This window comes from Taeniopygia guttata, chromosome 14, assembly GCF_048771995.1.
Source record: "Taeniopygia guttata chromosome 14, bTaeGut7.mat, whole genome shotgun sequence".
NCBI classification, from domain to species: Eukaryota; Metazoa; Chordata; class Aves; order Passeriformes; family Estrildidae; genus Taeniopygia; species Taeniopygia guttata.
Genome location: NC_133039.1, coordinates 3769932 through 3790368, shown reverse-complemented (window position 1 = coordinate 3790368; position 20437 = coordinate 3769932). Strand labels below are relative to the sequence as shown.

At 44.1% G+C, this 20437-nt stretch overlaps 1 protein-coding gene across 1 annotated transcript; it reads right to left on the bottom strand.

The window, feature by feature from the left end:
- Nucleotides 1–1190: 1190 nt before the first annotated feature.
- EIF3B (eukaryotic translation initiation factor 3 subunit B) lies at nucleotides 1191–16680 on the bottom strand. The gene is made up of 19 exons (XM_030284728.4): nucleotides 15937–16680; nucleotides 12758–12950; nucleotides 11623–11742; nucleotides 11474–11531; nucleotides 10696–10824; nucleotides 9532–9689; nucleotides 8786–8917; nucleotides 8620–8686; nucleotides 8476–8522; nucleotides 7505–7715; nucleotides 6874–6946; nucleotides 6288–6410; nucleotides 6035–6113; nucleotides 5076–5214; nucleotides 4752–4877; nucleotides 4197–4274; nucleotides 3328–3436; nucleotides 2864–2981; nucleotides 1191–1760 (listed from the first exon to the last, which is right to left on the bottom strand). Exons 1-18 carry the CDS (start codon nucleotides 16337–16339, stop codon nucleotides 2878–2880), a joined length of 2349 nt encoding a protein of 782 aa, XP_030140588.4. The 5' UTR covers nucleotides 16340–16680; the 3' UTR covers nucleotides 1191–1760; nucleotides 2864–2877.
- Between the last annotated feature and the right edge of the window lie 3757 nt (nucleotides 16681–20437).

Sequence of the window (20437 nt, the reverse complement as noted above, 5' to 3'; positions counted from 1 at the left end):
ACAGAGCTGAGGGACACTGCTATGAGCAGCTCATTCCCATATCTCTTAAAAGCATTTAAAAATATTATCCTCTACACCATAATCCCAAAGTCTACAGGAGGTGAAGGGGATCGTGCAAGCCTCTAGGACAGCCTTGAACTCCAGAATGGTTCAGTTAATCACTGCATTTGAGAGCCCCAGCCACTGAGGGTAAGAAAACAAGCTCAAATGAGCAGCATGTGGAGCCAGGTCACACCAAGTACTAAGGCTTTTCCTTGCATTAGAGAGGAATGCAAGGTATTCCACATATTATTGACTTTATTTTAAGCAATTCCAGTTAGAGCAGAGGTTTCTGTGTCTGCCCCAATCCCGTTTCAGCACACTGTGAGAGCAGTGCTTCAGTTTAACTGAGAGGCATGGGGTTGAAGGTTAAAACTTGGGAGAGGATTACACTTTCAAAGCATTCCTTTTACTGGGATCAACACAGAGATGCTGAGGCCCTGCAGGAATTGTGAGGACTCTGGCAGGACTTTAATCCCAGCTGCTTTGGCCACCTGCAGCTGAGTGGGGCTGCCCTGTGCCCAGGTCTCCCACCCCAGAGCTGTCCCACCCTGCTGTACAAGTGAGCCCTGGGCTCAAGGAAAGCCAGCCAGAAGTGCTCACCTTGGCAATTTCCCTGCCCAGTCCAGGAGAGGAGACAGGAACATCCTCATTCTCCAAGGGCAAGGAGCAGGCCAGCCTCTCACTGCTCTGACAATACCCAGTTCTACTCACAAAGGAAAATGCAGAGAAGCTGCTGCACCAGCTCTGAGCACAGTTCTCCATCCTGAGCTCGCAGGGCTTTGGAATGAAACAGGTACTGTAAGAGGGAACAAAAAGCATGTGCACAGAGTAGTCCTCTAAAGTCTGCAGTTCCAAGATACACTAACTCAGTAATACCTGAGGCTTTTATCAGTTTACAAATGGTTTAAGAATCCAGTCATTTTCTAGTCACCATGAACAGGTCAATGTGACAGATAAATGAGCTGTACCATATTGTAAAAAAACAAGCAACCACAACACAAAGCCAAAAGGGTCATGAGGAACCAAGATTTGAAAAAAATCCAAAGGAACCATTAGCCAGTACAGCAAACACACTCTTATTACTGGGTGATGCTTCACTTTGATCATTCAGGGAAAGATTCCCTACAAACAACACACAGCCAGCATGGTTTTAGTATAGGTCTGCTTTTATTTCCATATTCAACTCTTTGAGGGAGACATCCTTTCACAATCTGAAAGGAGGAGGGTATAGCCCGCTGTAGTGCTGCTTCAGCACACTAAAACACATCATACGGAAAATGGTTCTGGTGACTTTTCCCCAACCCAAACGAACACCTGTCCATGCCCTGGGGACACAGAGAGAGTCCTGGAACCCAAACATTGTGTGTGTGAGACAGGGGTGCACTGGTGAATCTCACCTCACTGGCACGAGGCAAAAAATGCCAGCTGGCAAGGATTGCACGGGACTTGGGAAGTAAATACTGGTAGTAGTGGATTTAAAAAGAAAAAAAAATTAATAATCAAACCCTAGAAAAAAATAATATAAATTTAAAAGCAGCGCCTTTCCAGTATCTCACTGCAGCAGGCAGCAAGACTTAAAGGCACTACAATGTGTCAGAATGGAGAAAATCTGGTGCATCCGCCCTTCCAGAGTGCAAGAATATGGATTAAGAATTCCAAAGTTGATATAGGCTTTTGGAAAACAAACAAACTTCTTTTCAGCACAAGATCCGGTGGAGCTGCAGAAAAACAAAAAAGAGGTGAGTTAGATACTGTGCTTTTATATATAAAACAGCTCAACCTCAGAAACTGAGCTGGTGAAAGGCTACACCAGCTTGTGTTTCACCTCTTCCTAAACTCATGTGGTTTTAATCCATACACTAAGCAGCTTCTCTCCCTCTTCCTTCCAGAAAAAAATCTCCCATGTATGGAACACATAAGCCAAACCCAAATATAGTCAAAGGTATCAAGGCTATTATTTTCCTACAGCTGCAAGAGGCACATGTTGCACCTGAGCTCTTTAGCTATCTGGTGGCTGAAGAACTGCAGGGTGACTTACAGCTGCGTATTTCCAGTCTCCCCTTCCTCTTCCTTAAATGAGATCCTAAACATGACAGAGCAGGAACCCACTGCAAGTTTTAAATCCTGTCAGTGTCTGTGAAAGTATTTTTCCTCCTCAGTACCATGTGTCAAGCTCACTAAAGGACATTTCCTGCAACAGGGGCTGGAAGTAGCCTCCATTGCCAACATAAAATATATGAATTCACAAGAAGGAACTGGGAAAACACTGAATTAAATACAAGATTTCCCAACAAGCCATGCCAGTCAGTACACAAAAATCTGCTACCACATGAACTCCATCCAACTTTTCTAGAAAATAACAGCTGAGTTCATGGAGGTATTTAAACATCATCTCAAAATTCTATCAGCCCACAGACAAATGCTGTGTATTACTGCTGGACAGTATTTAATCTCTGTCCAGTCTTGGACTACCATGCGAATCTTCCAAAAGGCAAAATTCCTATCTCATATCAACTACAATTCTTCCTACTGATAGAACTTACAGGTCTGCAACACTGTTCACAGGCTGACTCTACTGTGGGCATGATCTCTCTGGCAAGACAGGATTTACAGAGTATTCTGCTCAGTACAACTCACAAATCTGACTGTCTGCAATTACTTTTTAAAAAAACTTATCTTTCCTAGCCACAGGAAAAACATAAGCCAACTCAGGGAACACTATATTCACCAGTGCAACAAACAGACCTAGCTCCCTAAAGCAAATTATCAACTCTATAGCAATAGTTGACAGAGAGTTTCTCTCAGAGTTCTGTTATCTTACCACAGTTTTATTAATTACTCTGGTTCTGCAAGGGTAATAATTTCTTCATTGATAAAAAATTCCACAGTCTCCTCCTCCCAGTCATCGACATTGCTGTCCAGCTCATCTGTGTCTACCCCTGCAATGGAGAAAACATCAACACTGAACACAACAAACAAGGCAGCAATGGAATGATGTGATGGTCTTGGCAGAAAGCAAACCTTTAGACCAGCAGTGAAACAAGAGGTAAAGAGGTCTTTGGTGCTTTAAATCCTAACAAGTACAAGATAACCAAGGCATTACTGTCTCCTCCTCCAGTTTTATCCCACAGTCAAGCCAATGCCTTTTTTCGCCCCTTAAATCCTGCCACGATTCAGGGCAGGAAGTACAAAGAGCCTCCAGAGAACACGGGACTGGCTTTAGCAGGAAGCAGAGGGAGAAGGGAAGGGGCTGAGGCCCAAAGGAGGAGCTGCTGTGGCTCTCACCCCCGCGCAGCTCCAGGCGCTCGTTGCGCTGCTCCATGTACAGCTCTTGTGCCATCTTGCGGTACTTCCTGAACTCCTCCATCATCGTGCGCCGCCGCTCCACCAGCTCCTGCAGGGCACAGCGGCTGTCAACCTCCCCTGGGCACCCCAGGGCTGCCAACCTCCCCTGGGCACCCCAGGGCTGTCCCACCTCCCCCAGGCACCCCAGGGCTGCCAACCTCCCCCAGGCACCCCAGGGCTGCCAACCTCCCCCAGGCACCCCAGGGCTGTCCCACCTCCCCTGGGCCACATCCACACCCCAGGGCTGTCAACCTCCCCCGGGCACCCCAGGGCTGCCAACCTCCCCTGAGCACCCCAGGGCTGTCAACCTCCCCTGGGCACCCCAGGGCTGTCAACCTCCCCTGGGCACCCCAGGGCTGTCCCACCTCCCCTGGGCACCACAGGGCTGTCCCATCTCCCCCGGGCACCCCAGGGCTGTCCCACCTCCCCTGGGCCAAACCCACACCCCAGGCATTCCTGAGCAAGGCAAACTTTGTTCTCATAAACAACTTCTACTGACTTAGAAGAAAAAAGATTCTCTTCTCTAATCAGAATGCTGTTTTGGTGAGGTGTCCTTTTTCCTAATTGAAAGAGCTTTTCTTAATTTAAACTCTGGCTAATGCAGCAATATGCTACCACCTTCGCTTAACGATGTAACGCCAGTTCCTCTCCAGACTTTTTACAGTAGCACCTCTCTGAACTATCCATTGGACCAATTTTAACCATCAAATGAACACTTGCGATACATGAAATGCAACTTATATATCACCAGTACAAACTAAGGATAGGCTACAGAGTCCTATCTATAATATATTTCAAAAGTGTCTTGCCTTTGAAGCTTTGGACTGGCTCAGGCGATCCTTCTGCTCAAATATCTTGGAGTATTTCTTCAGGTCTTTCTTAATTTGCTGTGAAACAGGAAATTTTATTTCAACTGGAGTTTCAGACTAGCAATTACAACCATAATCTTCTCAAAGCACTCCTTTGGTAGGCCTAAGCAGGCTATGCCCTTCTGAAAAACATCTCTGCTAGGCAATTTCCCCTCACTATAATTTTGTGTCTCCTGGCTTATAGATCATACAAGTGCCTCTGTACACATACAACTAGCGAGGTGTGAAGAGCAAAATTCAATTTAATCTTCCTTATACCCTCTCATCATACCCTAACTGTAAGAACAACTGATAATCGCTTCTATTTTGAGCTTATAATACAGTTAATATCTGCAGACGTTCTCAGAAGTGAGGTCCCACACAGCAATGTGTTTATTCACACATTCAGGGCAAAAGGCAGTTGTGTAACAAATCTCATCCCCAAGAAGAGGGAGTACACCAAGCATGTTTTATACACCAAATCCATGTCAGCACAAAGTCCCTGGAATACCCTACCTTTATCTGATCCTCGCTGAGCAGGGTAGCTGGTCGTGGTCTCCAGAGCAGCTGACAGAACCTGTCTTTGTTGTTTTTCTGAAGCAGACGGCCTTGGAAGGTCCATAACCAATATGCATTGTCCACCTGCAAGAGCAGTGCAGCAGCTCAGCCAAAATAAGCTTTAACTTAACACTGGAGTGCTCAGAAATAAATGTTTAAAACTGTGGTGGAGGTTAAGTCATTTGACCAGTGACAGGTGCTCATTTTCTCTTCCTAATCAATAACCCTTTCCAATACCACTGGAGGAGCAGGCAGGGGTGGGGAAAAGAGGTGCAGCAGTACCTTGTGGCTCCACCAAGACACAGAGGTGACAATGTATCTGCCCGTGGGGTCCCACTCCACATCCGAGGCCGTGTAGTGCTCCGCGATGTTCATCATGGTGCAGTCCGACGTGTCAACAAATGCTAAGGCACCATTCATGCTGCACAGGCAAAACAAAACATTGCTTACACACCAGCACAGCCTGGGCTTCTAAAAACATGTCACAAGCTGCACCTCTACAGCTCCTCACTGCAAACAAAATCTCACAGCAGCCAAGAGACAGGTTCCTGCCAGCCTCTGTGGCTGGAAAGGAACACGGTGGATAAAAACAAAACACCATGTAAGAACATTTCTGTTTCTGTGTTCAGGGACTCTTAAGAATACAAATAAATGGGTTAAAGTCACTGTAGAAACAGGCTCTGGGCAAGCTACAGCCAAAGTTAAACAATCATATGCTTAGACATAGTAGTGAAGAAGACATTAAAGAAAAGATTTCTGAGATGAATAGCAGTGCATGTTTGAAAGCAAATATTACTTGAATGATTAACAACAATTTTCACTTGCTCTAAAGTGAAGCTTTATTGATAATTCTTTCAGAAAGCAGCACAGACATAAACAGGTATTGCCCAAGAAAGGGCACAAGACAATGACAACAAATGCATCACAAGAGCCAGAAGCATGTCCAAAGTGGATTGGCTAAGTCAGGATCTAACTTAATCAGCTGGAAGGTTGTCTCTAAATATCCACTTTCCTGTTGAAAAATGCATTCTTCATTCGGTGTGGCAAAAATAGGAAGTGAAAGCTGCAAAGGACTAAGATACATCATGAAGCTGCATATCTGCTCTGCCTTTGCTTTTGCACAGCTCACTCAGGATTACTGCAATCAGCTTTGTCAGGGACACCAAACACGTCTTGGTGAGATACTGTAGGCCTTTTCCTTTTAAAATCAGTGTGGTGTTCAGCAACCTTGCAACACTCACCTTCTGAGGCCAGCCAACACCACAAACTGCCCCTGGGGACTCCAGAATATCGTGTTTGCCTGCTGTTTGTCAAAAGTCTCTGAAAAGAAACAAGGCAAATTCAGAAAAAGATCTCGATCCAATGCCATCAATGACAAGCATCAAACCCCACTAATTTCTCACAAAACATCACAAACAGCTGCAATTTAGTTTATTGCTTCCATTACCATGCAAAATGTTTAGTATCTGCACTTTTCACCTGTTTTTCACTTACTTATGAGTTCTATTTTCCCGTTGTTTTTAACATGGTAAAAGGACACTGAAATTCGTGGAGTTTCTCCATGCAACACAGCAAACTTGCTTCCATTTGGTTCCCAAGCAAAGGCTATGATGCTTTCTGTAACAAAAGGAGCCAAAACTCTGTTAAAGGACAATACAAACCTCTAATTTCAAGTAGTTACCAAAGAAAACCAAGATACTGAAGAGAGAGAACCCATCAGTTAACAGACCTTCTTTTAAAACACAGGTTGATAAGGCAATTGCAGGGAGTTAGGGGACGTGTTTCTAACTACAGCTCTAAGTCTTCCATCACCTACAAAATACATTCCTATTATCAGCCCTACCATTTTCCTTAATAACACACTTTCAGTTCTGACATTTTTCATGTCAGTCACAAGCATGAACAGCAACAGAAGTTTGGATTTCTCATTTTTACATGAGACGTTCTATAACATTAAAATCCAACTCTTTTCCAAAGGGTTTAATCCCTAATTATTGTCAGGCGTTGACAAGAATTTCTAAGAAAGACACAAGCATCAGGAAAAGTTCAAGCTCTAAAGTAAGGAAATACTTGGCATTACCTTTCATTTCCACCACATCCACCGGCACCTGTTTCTCTCTCATGCGGAATATTTCAAAGTTGGTCACTACTCCCTGTAAAGGCCAAAATCAGCTCATTACCCAGCACAAAAACAGCAGAGTAAATTTTATCACTAGGCATAGAAGGACAACTCAATTAGTCTGTTAGGACACAGGATGAGAGTGAGTCAAGGTTTCATTCCTTTAACGAGAGCAGATAAATACAATATGCCTCTTTACCAAAAGCAGTCCAAATTTGTTCTGATAAAGAATAACTTCAGAATTGTAGAAAAGCATTTAATTTTTTCAGACTGTTATAAAATGTAATTAAGACAGATGAATATGTAGCACATTATGCAGCTTGACATACATGATGTTCAACAGCTGCTTAACTGTGATCAGGAGGTGAGGCACAGACCTCACAGGGACCAAGAGGCCACAAAAGTCAAAGCAAATCCGGGATGCAAACATTACATACATTTTGCTTTCCACATGCGTCAAAATCAAATGGAAAAAATTAAAAGTAGCTTTGACATGATACAATTTACACTGCATTTATTTAAAGACAGTACTGTAAGAGAAGGAAGCATGAGGCAGAACCAGATTTTCCCAACAAAATCAGAACCCATGTACCTGTGTGCCTTTGGGAGTCCTGTCTACCTTCACACACAGGTAGTCCCCGTTCTTCTGCCAGTGCAGTTTACAATCTACTACGTTGAACAAATTCCGCACACGAATTTCTTGTCTAGAAGGCAGCTGCATCAAAGTCACTCTTGCTGGGATGTCTTTGTCCTCAGGCACCCAGAAAGCAATTATGTTACCACCTGGAGACCATGAGAAGTCTCTGCAGGAACAAAGTTAAAAATGCTGTTTTAATTTTCAGTTAGAAATACTACAAGCAGAAACCACTTTCCTCATAGTATCTGAATGTTGCAGACAAAGATCAAGTCTCAGTAATAAAGACAGGCACAGATACATAACTGAGGGCAATCTAGTAACAATATCTAAACAGATTTTTAAGCAGCTATTTAAATTTGCTATATCACCAATGCTGTCTCATCAGTACATCCCACCACAAAGGAGGGGTTGCACACAGAGTAACTGCCAAAGATCTAGGAACAAATGAACCAAAAAAAAAAAAAAAACCCTATTAAATTACCATAGAGACCATCTTCGTGCACCTGGGTACACCTAATTTTCATATTGCTTTACAGAGATGTACTTTAAAAACTCTCACAGGAGTCGATGCGTCTTGTGCAGACACAGCACACTGCTCTAAGCCAGCACAACCACCTTGTTAGGGAGATATTCCCTAACAAACTGCATTCCAGTCTGGTTTTGTAGAAAAGGAACAGAATTCTCAAGCTAGACTCTGGATTAAGCAGTACCACAAAGAGGATTTCAAAGTACAGAATCTACCAAGTGTGTTCATCTACAAGTGGAGAGTTTTTTATTTCTTTTTTATACTTGGTCTAATTTGACCACCCCATCATGTAAAGCTCTTTGCTCCAGGCAACATAAAGATTGCTCTTGCCATAACAAATCCCCAGACGAAAAGATTCCAGCTAAAGAGCAGAGTTATGATTCCGCAGGAATAGACTCACCTTATCCCATTGATTTTCAAGCTCTTTTTGTCCAACAAACCCATAGACTAAAATGAGAAAAGGATGAATTTTCAAGTTAGTAAAACTCTTACATTTACACACCTATTTTCTACTCATTATTATGCAAGAAAAGCAAGAACTTACAGGTGTTTCATAGATGCTGAGGGTATCTGAAGTCATTCGAGCAAAGAATTTACCATCATGACTCCATCTAAGCAAGTAAGGAAAAAAATATTAAATTGGAACTGCCTTTTTATTAAATGAAGTCTGCGACCATAACTCTCTACTCTAATTCTGCTTCTCAACCTACTTAAAAATAGGCCAGTGAGCTGAGTTTTCACAGTGGAATCCTCTCTTCTTTTGGCCAGTCAGAATATCCCAGATGATGATAGCCTGAGGGTCATCCTGTGTGTCCATCAAAGGACTGAAGGTCACTAAATACCTACAAAAGAAATAATCCAATTCACTACTGAAACTTCATCTAATATGTCAGTACCAGCAGGTTTCCATCCAAGTAGTATTTAAATACCAGGCACTTTTAAACAGCAGTTTCTCTAATGGGGTTTTTCAGAGGAGGGAAAAATAAGAACAGGATGAGAAAGGAGGAGAAAGTTTCCCTGGCATCTCTCTGAAAGGCTGAAAGGGCTCTAGATTTATGTGCAAGCCCCTCCATATTGATGTTGCAAGGGAGGGGGAACTTACCAAATACACTGCTACCTATTATACACTTTTGACATGAGAATAACACTGGTTTCCAACCAAACACATATCATTGACAATATCCAACCCAAATTACAGGGATGATGGGCTTCTCCATTGAAAGGTTAATAATCTCTTTAATACCAAAAAGCATAAAACCCAACTGCTTCCAAATGTGTTACATGAAAACTCAAATGAAAATGCATCTCAGTCCTGAAATTATTTTATCCTTCTCTCCAGAGTGCTTTAATGTTAAAAAAATCTAAAGAAATTAATTTCAACACTCCAGATTTGGAGGATGCTGCTCACGCCTCATGCTTTTGACCCCTCAGCCCAAACCAGCATCATGCTCTGTACCTTTCACAGGGTGAGAAGTCAATGAGCTGCACTCCTTGGTGACTGAACCTTTGAATCTGCTTGAACTTCTCTCCACCCCACAGAGCAATGCCCCTCTGGTGGAAGGTAGCCAGGTAGGTGCCTTTGGGGGACCAACGGACGTAAGTCTCTGTCCACCTCTGGATTTAAAAAAAAAAAATGCACACACAAGTTTAATTTCATGCTTTGTCCCTAGAAGGGAAAGAATTAATGCGTGGCTTGTAGCAGCACATTTTGTAAATCTCTTTACTAAGTGAAGATCTCAGGATCTGTGATAACTGTGGAGTTTTGTTTCATGCACATGATGTACAGTATGTATGCTTCAGGTTGAAAATTGTCAGTTGAGACCTTTTCAACTTACAGATCACCAAAGAGGTTTTTCAGGTACAGTGACATCCTTTCTGCAATAACAATTAAATCCACCTAACGCCCTGGATTTCCTTCTTTCAGCCTTGGTAAGAACATACTGCTCTCAAAACTAAGGGTAGGTATTTCAAATTTCTGTACAACACAGCTCTGGACCTTCAGCTAAGTTAGAGAGATCTCAGCAATACAGAGCACAGCCAGAGACCATGGTAATGGGCAAATATTCTCACCATCCCAGAGCCAGCTTCCTCCTACTGAAATAGTTAGTAAGGAAAATGCTTCTGGGTCCTAACAGTTCCCAGCAAGTTGAGTGCCTGCAGCAGACAGGCAGACTAACTCTTCCTTTTTTATGCCATTACCAAACCAGCTATTCCTCTTTAACACCTCTGTGGTCAGCACAAAAGCAAGGAGTCATCTGAAGCAGCAAACATAAGCACATATTCAGCTCGAATAAATAGTGCTTCTCAAAGTCTGACTTTGCATTCTCACGTCTTTCTGAATCACCTATAACAGAGAGATGGAGGAAACTAATGGGTATCATAGACCAAGTAAAAATAAAAAACAAACACCACCACAAACTCTTAAAAAAGTTAACTCCACAGTTCTCTTACCTAAGCAGCTAAATCTAATTCTAAAGGATGTGATTTCACCCTCTTCACAAGGAAGAAAAAATTAATTCAGCAATGGGAAAAAGCCCTTTTTTTTTTTAATTAAAAAGCTGCAATGTCATAAAATGAAGGAGATTGGCAGTGCAGTCTCCAGCACTTCCAGGACACTCACTGCTCTGTCCTCAATTTGAACAGGTTCCTTGATGTCATTCCAAAAAATGGAAGTCCGGTCTCCTGACTCAAAGATCACGCTGTACTGATCCCTGCAATCAGGGTCTTCCAACCAGTACCGGAGATTCCCCTGAGAAAAACACAACAAAAGACTATGAGTGAGTCAAAGTTTCAGTCAGCAAGTTCTACAAATTAGTATCTACCTGGCAGGTCTTAACAGAGAGTGTAACTTTGGGGTCTTACCACTGCAAACAAGTTTTTGAAGTGAAATTAAACAATTCCAATTACTGGATGCTGAAGGCTGAGAGCTCATCACAATCATGTGAACCTTCAAGGTGTTTTGATGATATTTAATACTTATTTTAAGCAAGAAGTCATTAGGTTTTTGTTTTTTAAAGAAAAACCCAAACTATTGTTTCTTCCACCAGACTATTTACCAAGCAACTGGTAACAAACACCAAAGTTTGCCTCAAGCAATTAAGAATATAAAAAGATGCTTTTGAAAATCTATTTTTAAATGACTTGTGCAAAATTATTATTCACTCTTAAATAATAAGAGTAAATTAAGCTTCACACTATGTGTAACTATTCAGCACAAGAACCAAGTTCCTCCCATCACTGCATGATGGTGAGCATGAGGGAACAGCAGCATGTGATCAGCACTGCTATTTACAACACCATTAACACATGGTTTCTATTTTCATATGGACATTTCAGCAATGAAGTAACCATTTAATATTAAACTGAATATTCTTTCCACTTTTCCAAAAATTCCTTACCAAATCCTTAAATGGCTGTTTCTCAGGGATTTCCCACTCGTCACTGATTGTCATGTACCTGAAAGAGCAATTTGGTTGGTTACACTCCATGCAGGCACTCAGGATTAGAATCCCCAAATTTACAGATGACACATAATTGCTGCACTCACTTATCAAAGTCTGTGAAGAGGTTGACTCTGAATGTGTGCTGCTTGTCCAGTTTGTATCCATCTGCATTCTTCACAGCGTCCACGGCGTGGGAGGGAGACATGTACTCCAGGAAGATGTACCTGCAAGGAAGGAAAACCAAAGTACAAGGCATTGTTGACTACACAACAGGCTCAAAATAAAGAAGAAACAATGGGGTTGAATTAAGAATTCAGTACAGAGCATCTACAAGATAACTTCTTGTCTTGTCCTTAACCAATTATGAACAACAGCAAATTACTCTCCATTCTGGCCAGAGGCTCACACGTTTTTAGCTCTCTAAGCCTAAAGGATATCATTTAACCTGATATCCTTTATGAAAAGGGCCAGACAGAGCAGTGAATGCAAGCTCAACACAACCAGGACAACAGAGAGAGACAGGAACATGCAGGTTTCATCCACAGCTGAGTAACAGGCCACGTTTAGGAATTGGAACTTGCTGTCACAGGCATCTCAAAGCACCACTCTTGTTTTTCAACTACAGAACTCAGCTTTCTTCTGGCCACTTCATCCAAGCTAGCTTGGAGCCCAGCAGACTCAAAATAATGGTATCTGAACACCATCAGTGTTTCAAGCAGAGGCATGAACGCAGTAATTTTCATGCTGATCTTATAGAAGGAACAATCCCTCCATTCCAAAAACCTCTTTTAATGCCTTCTAAAGCATGGATTCCCCCAACACCCAGAATATATGCTACACATACTGACAATCTACTTTGCAACAAACACTCCAGCCACTGCTACTAAGGTTTTATCTCAAGAGGATCTTTAACTTCTGCCATAGCAGAAAACTAAGAAAAAAACTCCTCTTGTAGCACAGAAATTTGTCTCCAAAACCAGCTAAGCTGTTTCCATAATTAATTCCCAACTACCCTCCACTATGGAGCCTAATGAGCTATTCAGCTCAGTTCCCTCAGGAACTTGTTTGTCTGAGGGACAACTGAGACTGATGTCAGGACTGCACAGGCTGAGGTAGAAGGTGATGATAATAACTATGAGGTCACCATAAAAACTGGGCACAAAATATTGACACTAACAATCAAAGATAAGGCAGAGCTGTGTTTCAGTCCTTTTTCCAGTTGGAGTTATCATGACTTACCCTTTTGTTTTTCCATCTGCTTCTGGATAAAATTCATTGATAATTTTACCAAACTTGGAAAATATTTTGTGGATGACATTCTTCAGTTTCTCCAGTCGGTCTGGTCCAACCTGGGGCACATTATCCACAACAATCACTGAGTCTATTCCATCTGCCTCCTGTGGCTGATCTTTCAGGATGTCACCAAGCAGTTCTGCAAAGACAGCACAGACAGGAAAGTAAGGCACTGCTCACATTGTGAAGGAGGGAAGACAAAGAGGAAAAGAACAGTGAGAGTAAGAAAATTGGTAGGGAACGAACATTCTGTCAGAAAAACAACCGAATGCACAGCACCCCAACAGCACACCCTGATTAAGTGACAGGATTATGTGGGTTCATGGCAAACTTTGAGCACCCAACTCTTCAAGTCTTTCTTAAAAACATACTTTACACACTGAAGTTGTCAACATGTGTTCTATCAGTTTTTTTCAGAAGATGGAACTGGCTCACTAAGTCCTCAAAACTGACAACAGCACAGACAAATGCATGATTTACTACCTGACCTCTGACTAGTCCTCTTGCTCAAATTATAATCAGATATCTTTTATAAAAATAAATGTAACCTGTACCTCCCTCCCAAATTACACCAGTTTTAGCATAATTCAAAACTATCCACCATACTGGAAGCTCCGCATGTCCCAGCATCACTGTAATTAAGAACTCACACTCTATCTAAACCTTTAATTAAGTACAAAAATGAAGGTCTAAGGTAAGACACTGAAAGCCCTATTTAAGCTTTGTGAAGACAAGCACGCATCTTTTCACGCTGAATATTCTTCTAACATATTAATACCTGAATATTTGCAGTAAGTTTTAAGATTATGTGAAGAGCACTATAAAGTACAAGACTATGGAGAAAATAAGTTCAGACCACCATACTTTTGAATTAGATAATATTTGGAGTCAGACTATCTACAGCATGCCTAGACTAGGAAATAAAATTCCAAACACATGCAGAAAGACTTAAAATATGAGAACAAACTAAAAAATGTTATATATGCTTATATTTCAAAGACATTAAATTTTTGTTGGTTTTGTAATTCAATAAATTTTTCTGCCCAGAAACATCACTGGAAAGATCTCCAGCAATGAGGAAATATGAGAAACATGTTTACTTTGAATTTCAAACTACTAAAAATTAGCTGTCTACAACTTTAAGCTTCAACAGGTTATTACACATGAAGCTTCCCATTGATCTGTGGCAACATAAATCACAAATATTTAGCCCATTACCACCAAGATTACGTAGCATCCACAGAATGTTGTTGTTTGCAATATTTATCACTCAAAAATATCATCTGCACGTGCATGCAGAACTACAAATAACGATCTAAAATATATAAAATGAAAGCATGTCCTACAGAGACATTTCCATAAGAGTCTACTAGCAAAAGGAGAAAAACAAAGTAAAACACAAAAGGGTAATTTTTAAGGCTCCTTTAGACATTTTTTTCATAGCCACTTCTCAAAAAAGACTTTGTAGGCCAAGGAACGCACGTTTAGATTCCTGAGTAGGAATGCAACACCATGTATTGAATCAAAACTGTAACAGACTGAAGACAAATTCCCACACTGTGCCCTTAAATTCCAAATTGTGAACAAAGGAATCTTCAAAGAGCAAGGAGCTGGTTCAGCCAGCTCCTGCTGCAGCCAGGAGGGAAGCAGGGTGTGGTGGGTGCAGGGCTATCTTCAGCTGGCAGCACTTTCAGGACCACTGCCATTATCTGAACTGAAGCTTCACTGGTACCAAAGTGTCTGTCCAACACATCCCTTCTGCTTTAACTCACACCAGCTGCTCCTCCACGCCAGCACCGCGGAAAAGAAGAGGCAGGAAAGGATCTGAGATGTTCCAGTCCTACAGCTGGTCCATCTCACAGGTACTCCTGAGCATCTGTGCTATCACAACATTGAAAGAGCCTTGGCTTGGTCACACTGGGCTGCTCTTCTCCTTGGGGAGGCACCAGAATAATGGGAAAGGAATAAGGAAGCTCAACTAGCAACACACACAGATGGAAAGCCAGATCAAGAGAGTGACTAAACTTAATCCCTGTAATTCAGCCACTAACACTGCATTTCAGACAGCTGAGAAGTTCACCCAAATTAATTAACAACAAAATAGGTGGGGATGGAAAATATACCCAGTTTCCAAGAAAGAACTGAACATAACAATCCCACATGTACACAAAGTGTATTAAGCAGGCACTTAACAGAAAGAATCCAACTCCGAGGCAATTTTGCCAAAGTCTCTTTAAGAAACAAAAGTTCAAACAGCTGCTATACAGACTGCTATACTGAGAACAGCAAACACTTCCTTAATCTAGGATATTTGGCTGCTGTTTTAGTAAACTAAACAAAGAACTGGAACACAAGAATGCACCTGTATTCCACTGCCAGTTGAGATAACTGGCTGATTTACAGTTCTGTGCTTTAGAAGCATCTTTCCACTTTTGATACATGTAACAGACCCTAAAGACCTTAAAATAGCACAAATGCTGAACAAATAATGGGGAAAACAAGTACTTTTGCTATTCAAAAATGAAGAATATTTATTTGGAAAGACCCATCTGAAAACCACTTAATTAGAGTTCTCACTTCTGTATGACAAGGCCATGTATAAACATTTATTGTCTGTGCAGATACACAACAGTTTGGCCATATTAAGGCAGTCAATTGCCAGTACTTTTATAAAAGTCTGGGCCGACGTTTTTAGCTGCCAGAAACGACTTTTCCCTATTTTCTAGTCACAAAGCACCTACATCACATGTTCACGGGCAGTAACTCTTCTCAAACCCTATCAACCTAATAATTTCATTCTGGGCGCATGGAAGAAAACAAGAACGATGCAACATAGTTTGTAACCACATCGACCATTTAAAAATTCTGTTTCTACAGCTGAGTTTAACTAATGGAGGAAAAAGGAAGGGCAGCTGGTGACTGCGCTCAGGGGGCAGCCCACACCTGAGGTGTACAGCGGCTCAGAACCCTTGAACAGCAGGTTTTAGCCCAGCGGGGCTGTGCGGTGCAGAGATAACTCAAAAAGGGACGATTTGAGAAGCACAGCGCGGATGCGGAGGCGCAGGGCTCGGGGCTCAGCGCCCCCCGGCTCCCCACGGGCTCCCCCGGCTCCTCCCGTCCCGCACCTTCGTCGCTGATGTCGTCCACGAAGTCCTCGGGGTCGCTGAAGGAAATCTCATCCTCGGGCTCGGCCGGGGCTGCGGGCGCGGCCTCCCCGTCCTCCTGCGCCGCGCCGGGCTCGGCCTCAGCCGGGAGCTCGGCCTCGGGCTCGGGCCCGGCCCCGGGCTGGGGCTCGGCCTGCGCGGGGCTCTGCCGGCCGGACGGCGGCTGCTCGGGCTCCTCGGGCGGCTCCGGCGGCGCCTGGGACTCGCCTCCTCCCTCCCGCTCCTCATCCTCCTTCTCCTCCTGCTCCGGCTCCTGCGGCGGCTCCGCGGGCGGCGCGGGCGCGTCCGTCAGCTCGGGCTGCTCGGCGGGGCCCTGCGCGCCGGGCGGCGCGGCGGCCGCGGGGCTCTCCTCGGTGTCCTGCATGGTGCGGTGCCCGGTGCCCGGTTCCCGGTGCCGGTGCCCGGTGCTGGCTGCGGCCCCTCGGTGCCGGTGCCCGGTTCCCGGTTCCGGTGCCGTCCGGAGCGCGGCCAGGCGGGGGAGGGGCGGGGCGGCTCCTACGGCCGGGCCATGTGCGCCAGGCCCAGCGGCCCGCGCGCGCCGGCACCTACCAACGCGCGCGCGGCCAGAGGGGGAGCCCTGTCCCAGCCGGCGCCGCCGCCCGCTGTCCCCGCCGCGCACGGGCGATCCCGGTGCCTTTGCCAGCCCCGCCTCGCTCCGCCAACGGCGGCGGCTTCGCCTTCTCACCCCACTGCACGCCTGGCACCCCTATTTCTGACTGCTGTGGTTGAGCCCAAGATGGCGCCGCCTTCCATTCTACTGAGGTGGGGTCCGGCCGAACCATTTCTTGGGGGGCGCCGTTCCATTTAGCTGCGCTGACGCCCAGTGACACCTCCTCCCTCAGCATATGTCGTTGCTATGACTGAGCAGCCGGTGACAGAGCAATGCCGCGGTGAAAGGGCAGCGCACTGCCACGAACCTCGCCCTATCGCTCCCCCCTACAATCTTTCGCTATGGCTTCGCCCGATGGCAGTCGGCGCGCGCGCGGGCGCTACCAAGCTGGTGCGGAGGGGGAGGCGCGCGGTGTTTCGCCAGCATCGACGCGGTTGTGCCGGGGCGCGGTGAGGGCGGTGGGTCAGCGCACTCCCCCGCGGCGGCGGGGCCGTGTGGTACGGCCCGGCGGCAGCGCCACATCAGCGGGCGGGACGGGGCTGAGGGGGCTGAGGGGTGTTCTAGTCCCGCCGTGACCTTTGTGGGTTTTAAATAACATTTTTTCCTGCGGTACAAGGTGATAGTGGCTATGCCGCGGCATCTCTGCCTGCCCCGCGAGAAGCCTTAAAGGTTCGGTGACCTCCCAGTGCAGCCGGACACACAGGACAGGGATCTGAGGGGTCACGGTGAGCGGTCCTGGCGGCTTAGCGTGATTTTTAAATGGTTTCTGAACTGCTGAAGCTCTCCTCTCTTCACGCTGACTACCAACATGAGTGACCTGAGAGACGTGACCGCACATGATCGATTAAAGCATCGCATTCTGTCCCGGGCACCTCAGGCTGATGAAGAATACAAAGAATACATAGAGTGTGACTTCTTTCACCATGTGTATTTATATACATATATACATATACACATGTATATATCGTATATTCAGTGTGGCTCAAAGAACTTGGAATTTACCTTGAGGTGACAATTTTGGAGAAAAAAGTTCTCGAGAAATGGCTCCTCTGTTCAAACTTGGAGACAATCACTTGCGTTCTGAGTAGGATTTCTTTTTTTATCCCAGTGCTTTCAATTATCAAAACAGACAATGCCAGCATTATAAAAAAAAAAAAAAAAGAAAACAACAAAAAAAAAGGGCAGGGAAGGTACTGTACATGGCATTTTAAAATTAGACTTTGTCTTATATTACAGCATCTTTCATGTTTTAGCGAACTCTTGAGGGCAGGTGTTATGCTCAGGCTGTGTAATTTTTCAGGGAGTCACACGATGGCATCCAAACTCCACTCCAGTCCCCCAGCTGAGAGTGTCCATTCCCTGCTGAAGGCAGCTCCGGTGAATGGAAATGATGACTGGCACTTTGCAGCAATTTTTTCCCCTCCTGGTATCGTGGTAGCTGACCAGACCCTGACTTCCAGTCAGCACCAGCACTGACTCTGAGGTGAACAGAAAGTGCTGTTTCCTGCCGTCATAACCGTGTGTTTTTCCAAATGTGAGGCAGGACACGCTGCTGGTCAATCCGTGCTCCCAGCTGGCTGCTCAGTACTCCGTGGCTCTTCCAGGGGTGTGTATGAGGTCGGTGTTGCTTTTGTTTCACCGCTCCCACCGTTGTCTGTATTGCTGGAATGTGCAATTTCTGCAATTGCCCTTTTTCCTGTTTGCACTTTTCCAGTCCTTTGGTTAAGCAGTGGATCTAAACATTGGGTTCTCCTTTCCCTGACATTGCACAGGCTGCTCTTTGCATTTTCCTCTACTTTTCAGCAACTTTTGATTTATCTGTTCTTCCTTCCTTCTCCTTTTCCTTTCTCTGTTGAAATTTCCCCTCAGTCCCTGTCCTATCTCACTGCTATTGTTTTTTCTTCCAGCCCTTACTCAGCAATCTGAGGGAGAGTGGAACAACTTTTAAAAACTGTGGTTTTGGCACTGGCAGCTGAAGCCTGTTCCTTTAAGTACTCCACATGCAAAACTCCTAATCAATGGGAAATTTGGGGGAAAAACATCTTGCAGGAAAGGCTTTTTATAACACAGCTCTGCAACTAGCAGTGCCTCATGAATTTTATTGTGTGCAGGTGATCTGAGAATAGTGGAGCTGACAGCTCTGTTTCCTAAACTGAATTCTGAAGGAGTAAGCAAATTCTTGTATGAAATTTCATCGAATCCTGACAGGACGTGCCCAGAATGACACTCTGTGAGGCAGGGCCTCGGGTAGGGACCTATTTCTGCTTTGCTTTTGTCACCTGGAACCCGCTGGTTCAGCCCCTCTGGTGAGCCCCAGCTGGAGTCGTGCATCCAGCCCTGGCAGGAGGGAAAGGAACCTCTTGGAACGGGTTCAGAGGAGGCCACTGAAATGCTCAGAGGGATGGAGCAGCTCTCCTGAGGGAAAGGATGAGATAACTGGGATTGTTCAGCCTGGAAAAGAGGTTTCAGGGTGATCTGACTGTGGCCTTTCAATACCTGAAGCGGCCTGCAAGAAACATGGAGAGAGACTATTTACTAAATTGAAATAGAGTAGGTTCTGATTAGATATTAGGGTTATTTGATTAGATATTAGGGGGAAAACTCTACCCTGTGAGGGTGGGGAGCCCCTGGCACAGGGTGCCCAGGGAAGCTGAGGCTGCCCCATCCCTGGGGGTGTCCAAGGCCGGGCTGGATGAGGCTTGGCACAACCCGGGCTAGTGGAAGGTGTCCCTGCCCACAGAATGGGGCTGTAACAAGATGATTTTTAAGGTCCCTTCGAACCCAAACAATTCTGTGACTATCTGACATGTGTCCTTTTTTTTCTTTAGTGTTTATTGTTTCTTTATGCTCAAGGTTTTCCAGAAGTTTTTGCTGCAGTTACAGCAAATACAGAAGTGTTCAATAACTTACATCAAGCAGACTCTTTCTGATCCCATTGAAAAATTGTTTCTGCAATTGAATTATTTTCCACAATATTTTTCTTCAAGACTCCAAGGCAATCTTCAGTTGAGAATATCTTATTTATACCAAATAAATAGTTATACTATTAGCTTAAGTACAGACCAATCAAAAATCTATAGCTAAATGAGAACATGTTGATTCCTCCATTCATTTTCTCCAAAAATGCTATATAGGCAAAAAATCCTGTGGTGTTTAGAAGTGCTGAGCACGCAGAACTCTGCTCAGCTGCTGCACAAACATGATTTGAAGGGCCTCTCAGCTTAAATAATGTCATGCTTTTTTAATTTTATACACAGCTTTCGTCTGCACCCACGCTCGTGGGGACTGAGCTGAAATAGCACTGAGGGAGGAGGAGAAGGAGAATCACTCGACTCATTCACATCTTTGTAGCAGTGCAAAAACTTCCAAAGGGGAGCACTGTGGTCACAGTTACCCCTGAAATAATTCTCACTTCATCATTTTCTACTTTAGTTCTCTCTGCATACAGTGGAGGTGACTAATTAGCTGCCCATGATTAAGAAATATCAGGAATATTAATTAGGGAATATTTGGACATTGAAAGCATAAAGCATTATTATGGATTGTAACACCTCAATCTGGAGGTCCAAAATCTATAATTTTTTTTTTTTGTGTTTGACAGTGTTTTTAGGAAAATTGCTGTACAAAGCATGCACCTTTTTTTTTACCATGTCAACTATATCATTCCTGACTAATAAAGTACAGGAAGTGGGAAAAAAAAAAACTAATAAAATGAGAGGTGCTCATACATGAAGTTCTTGTTTTTATGTAGTTTTGGAAAGTGTATTTACATTTCAAATGTTCATATTTCTGTGCTTTTCTGAATAGCTTAGTGTTAATTTCTACCAAATTTACCAAAAATCCAGATGCATG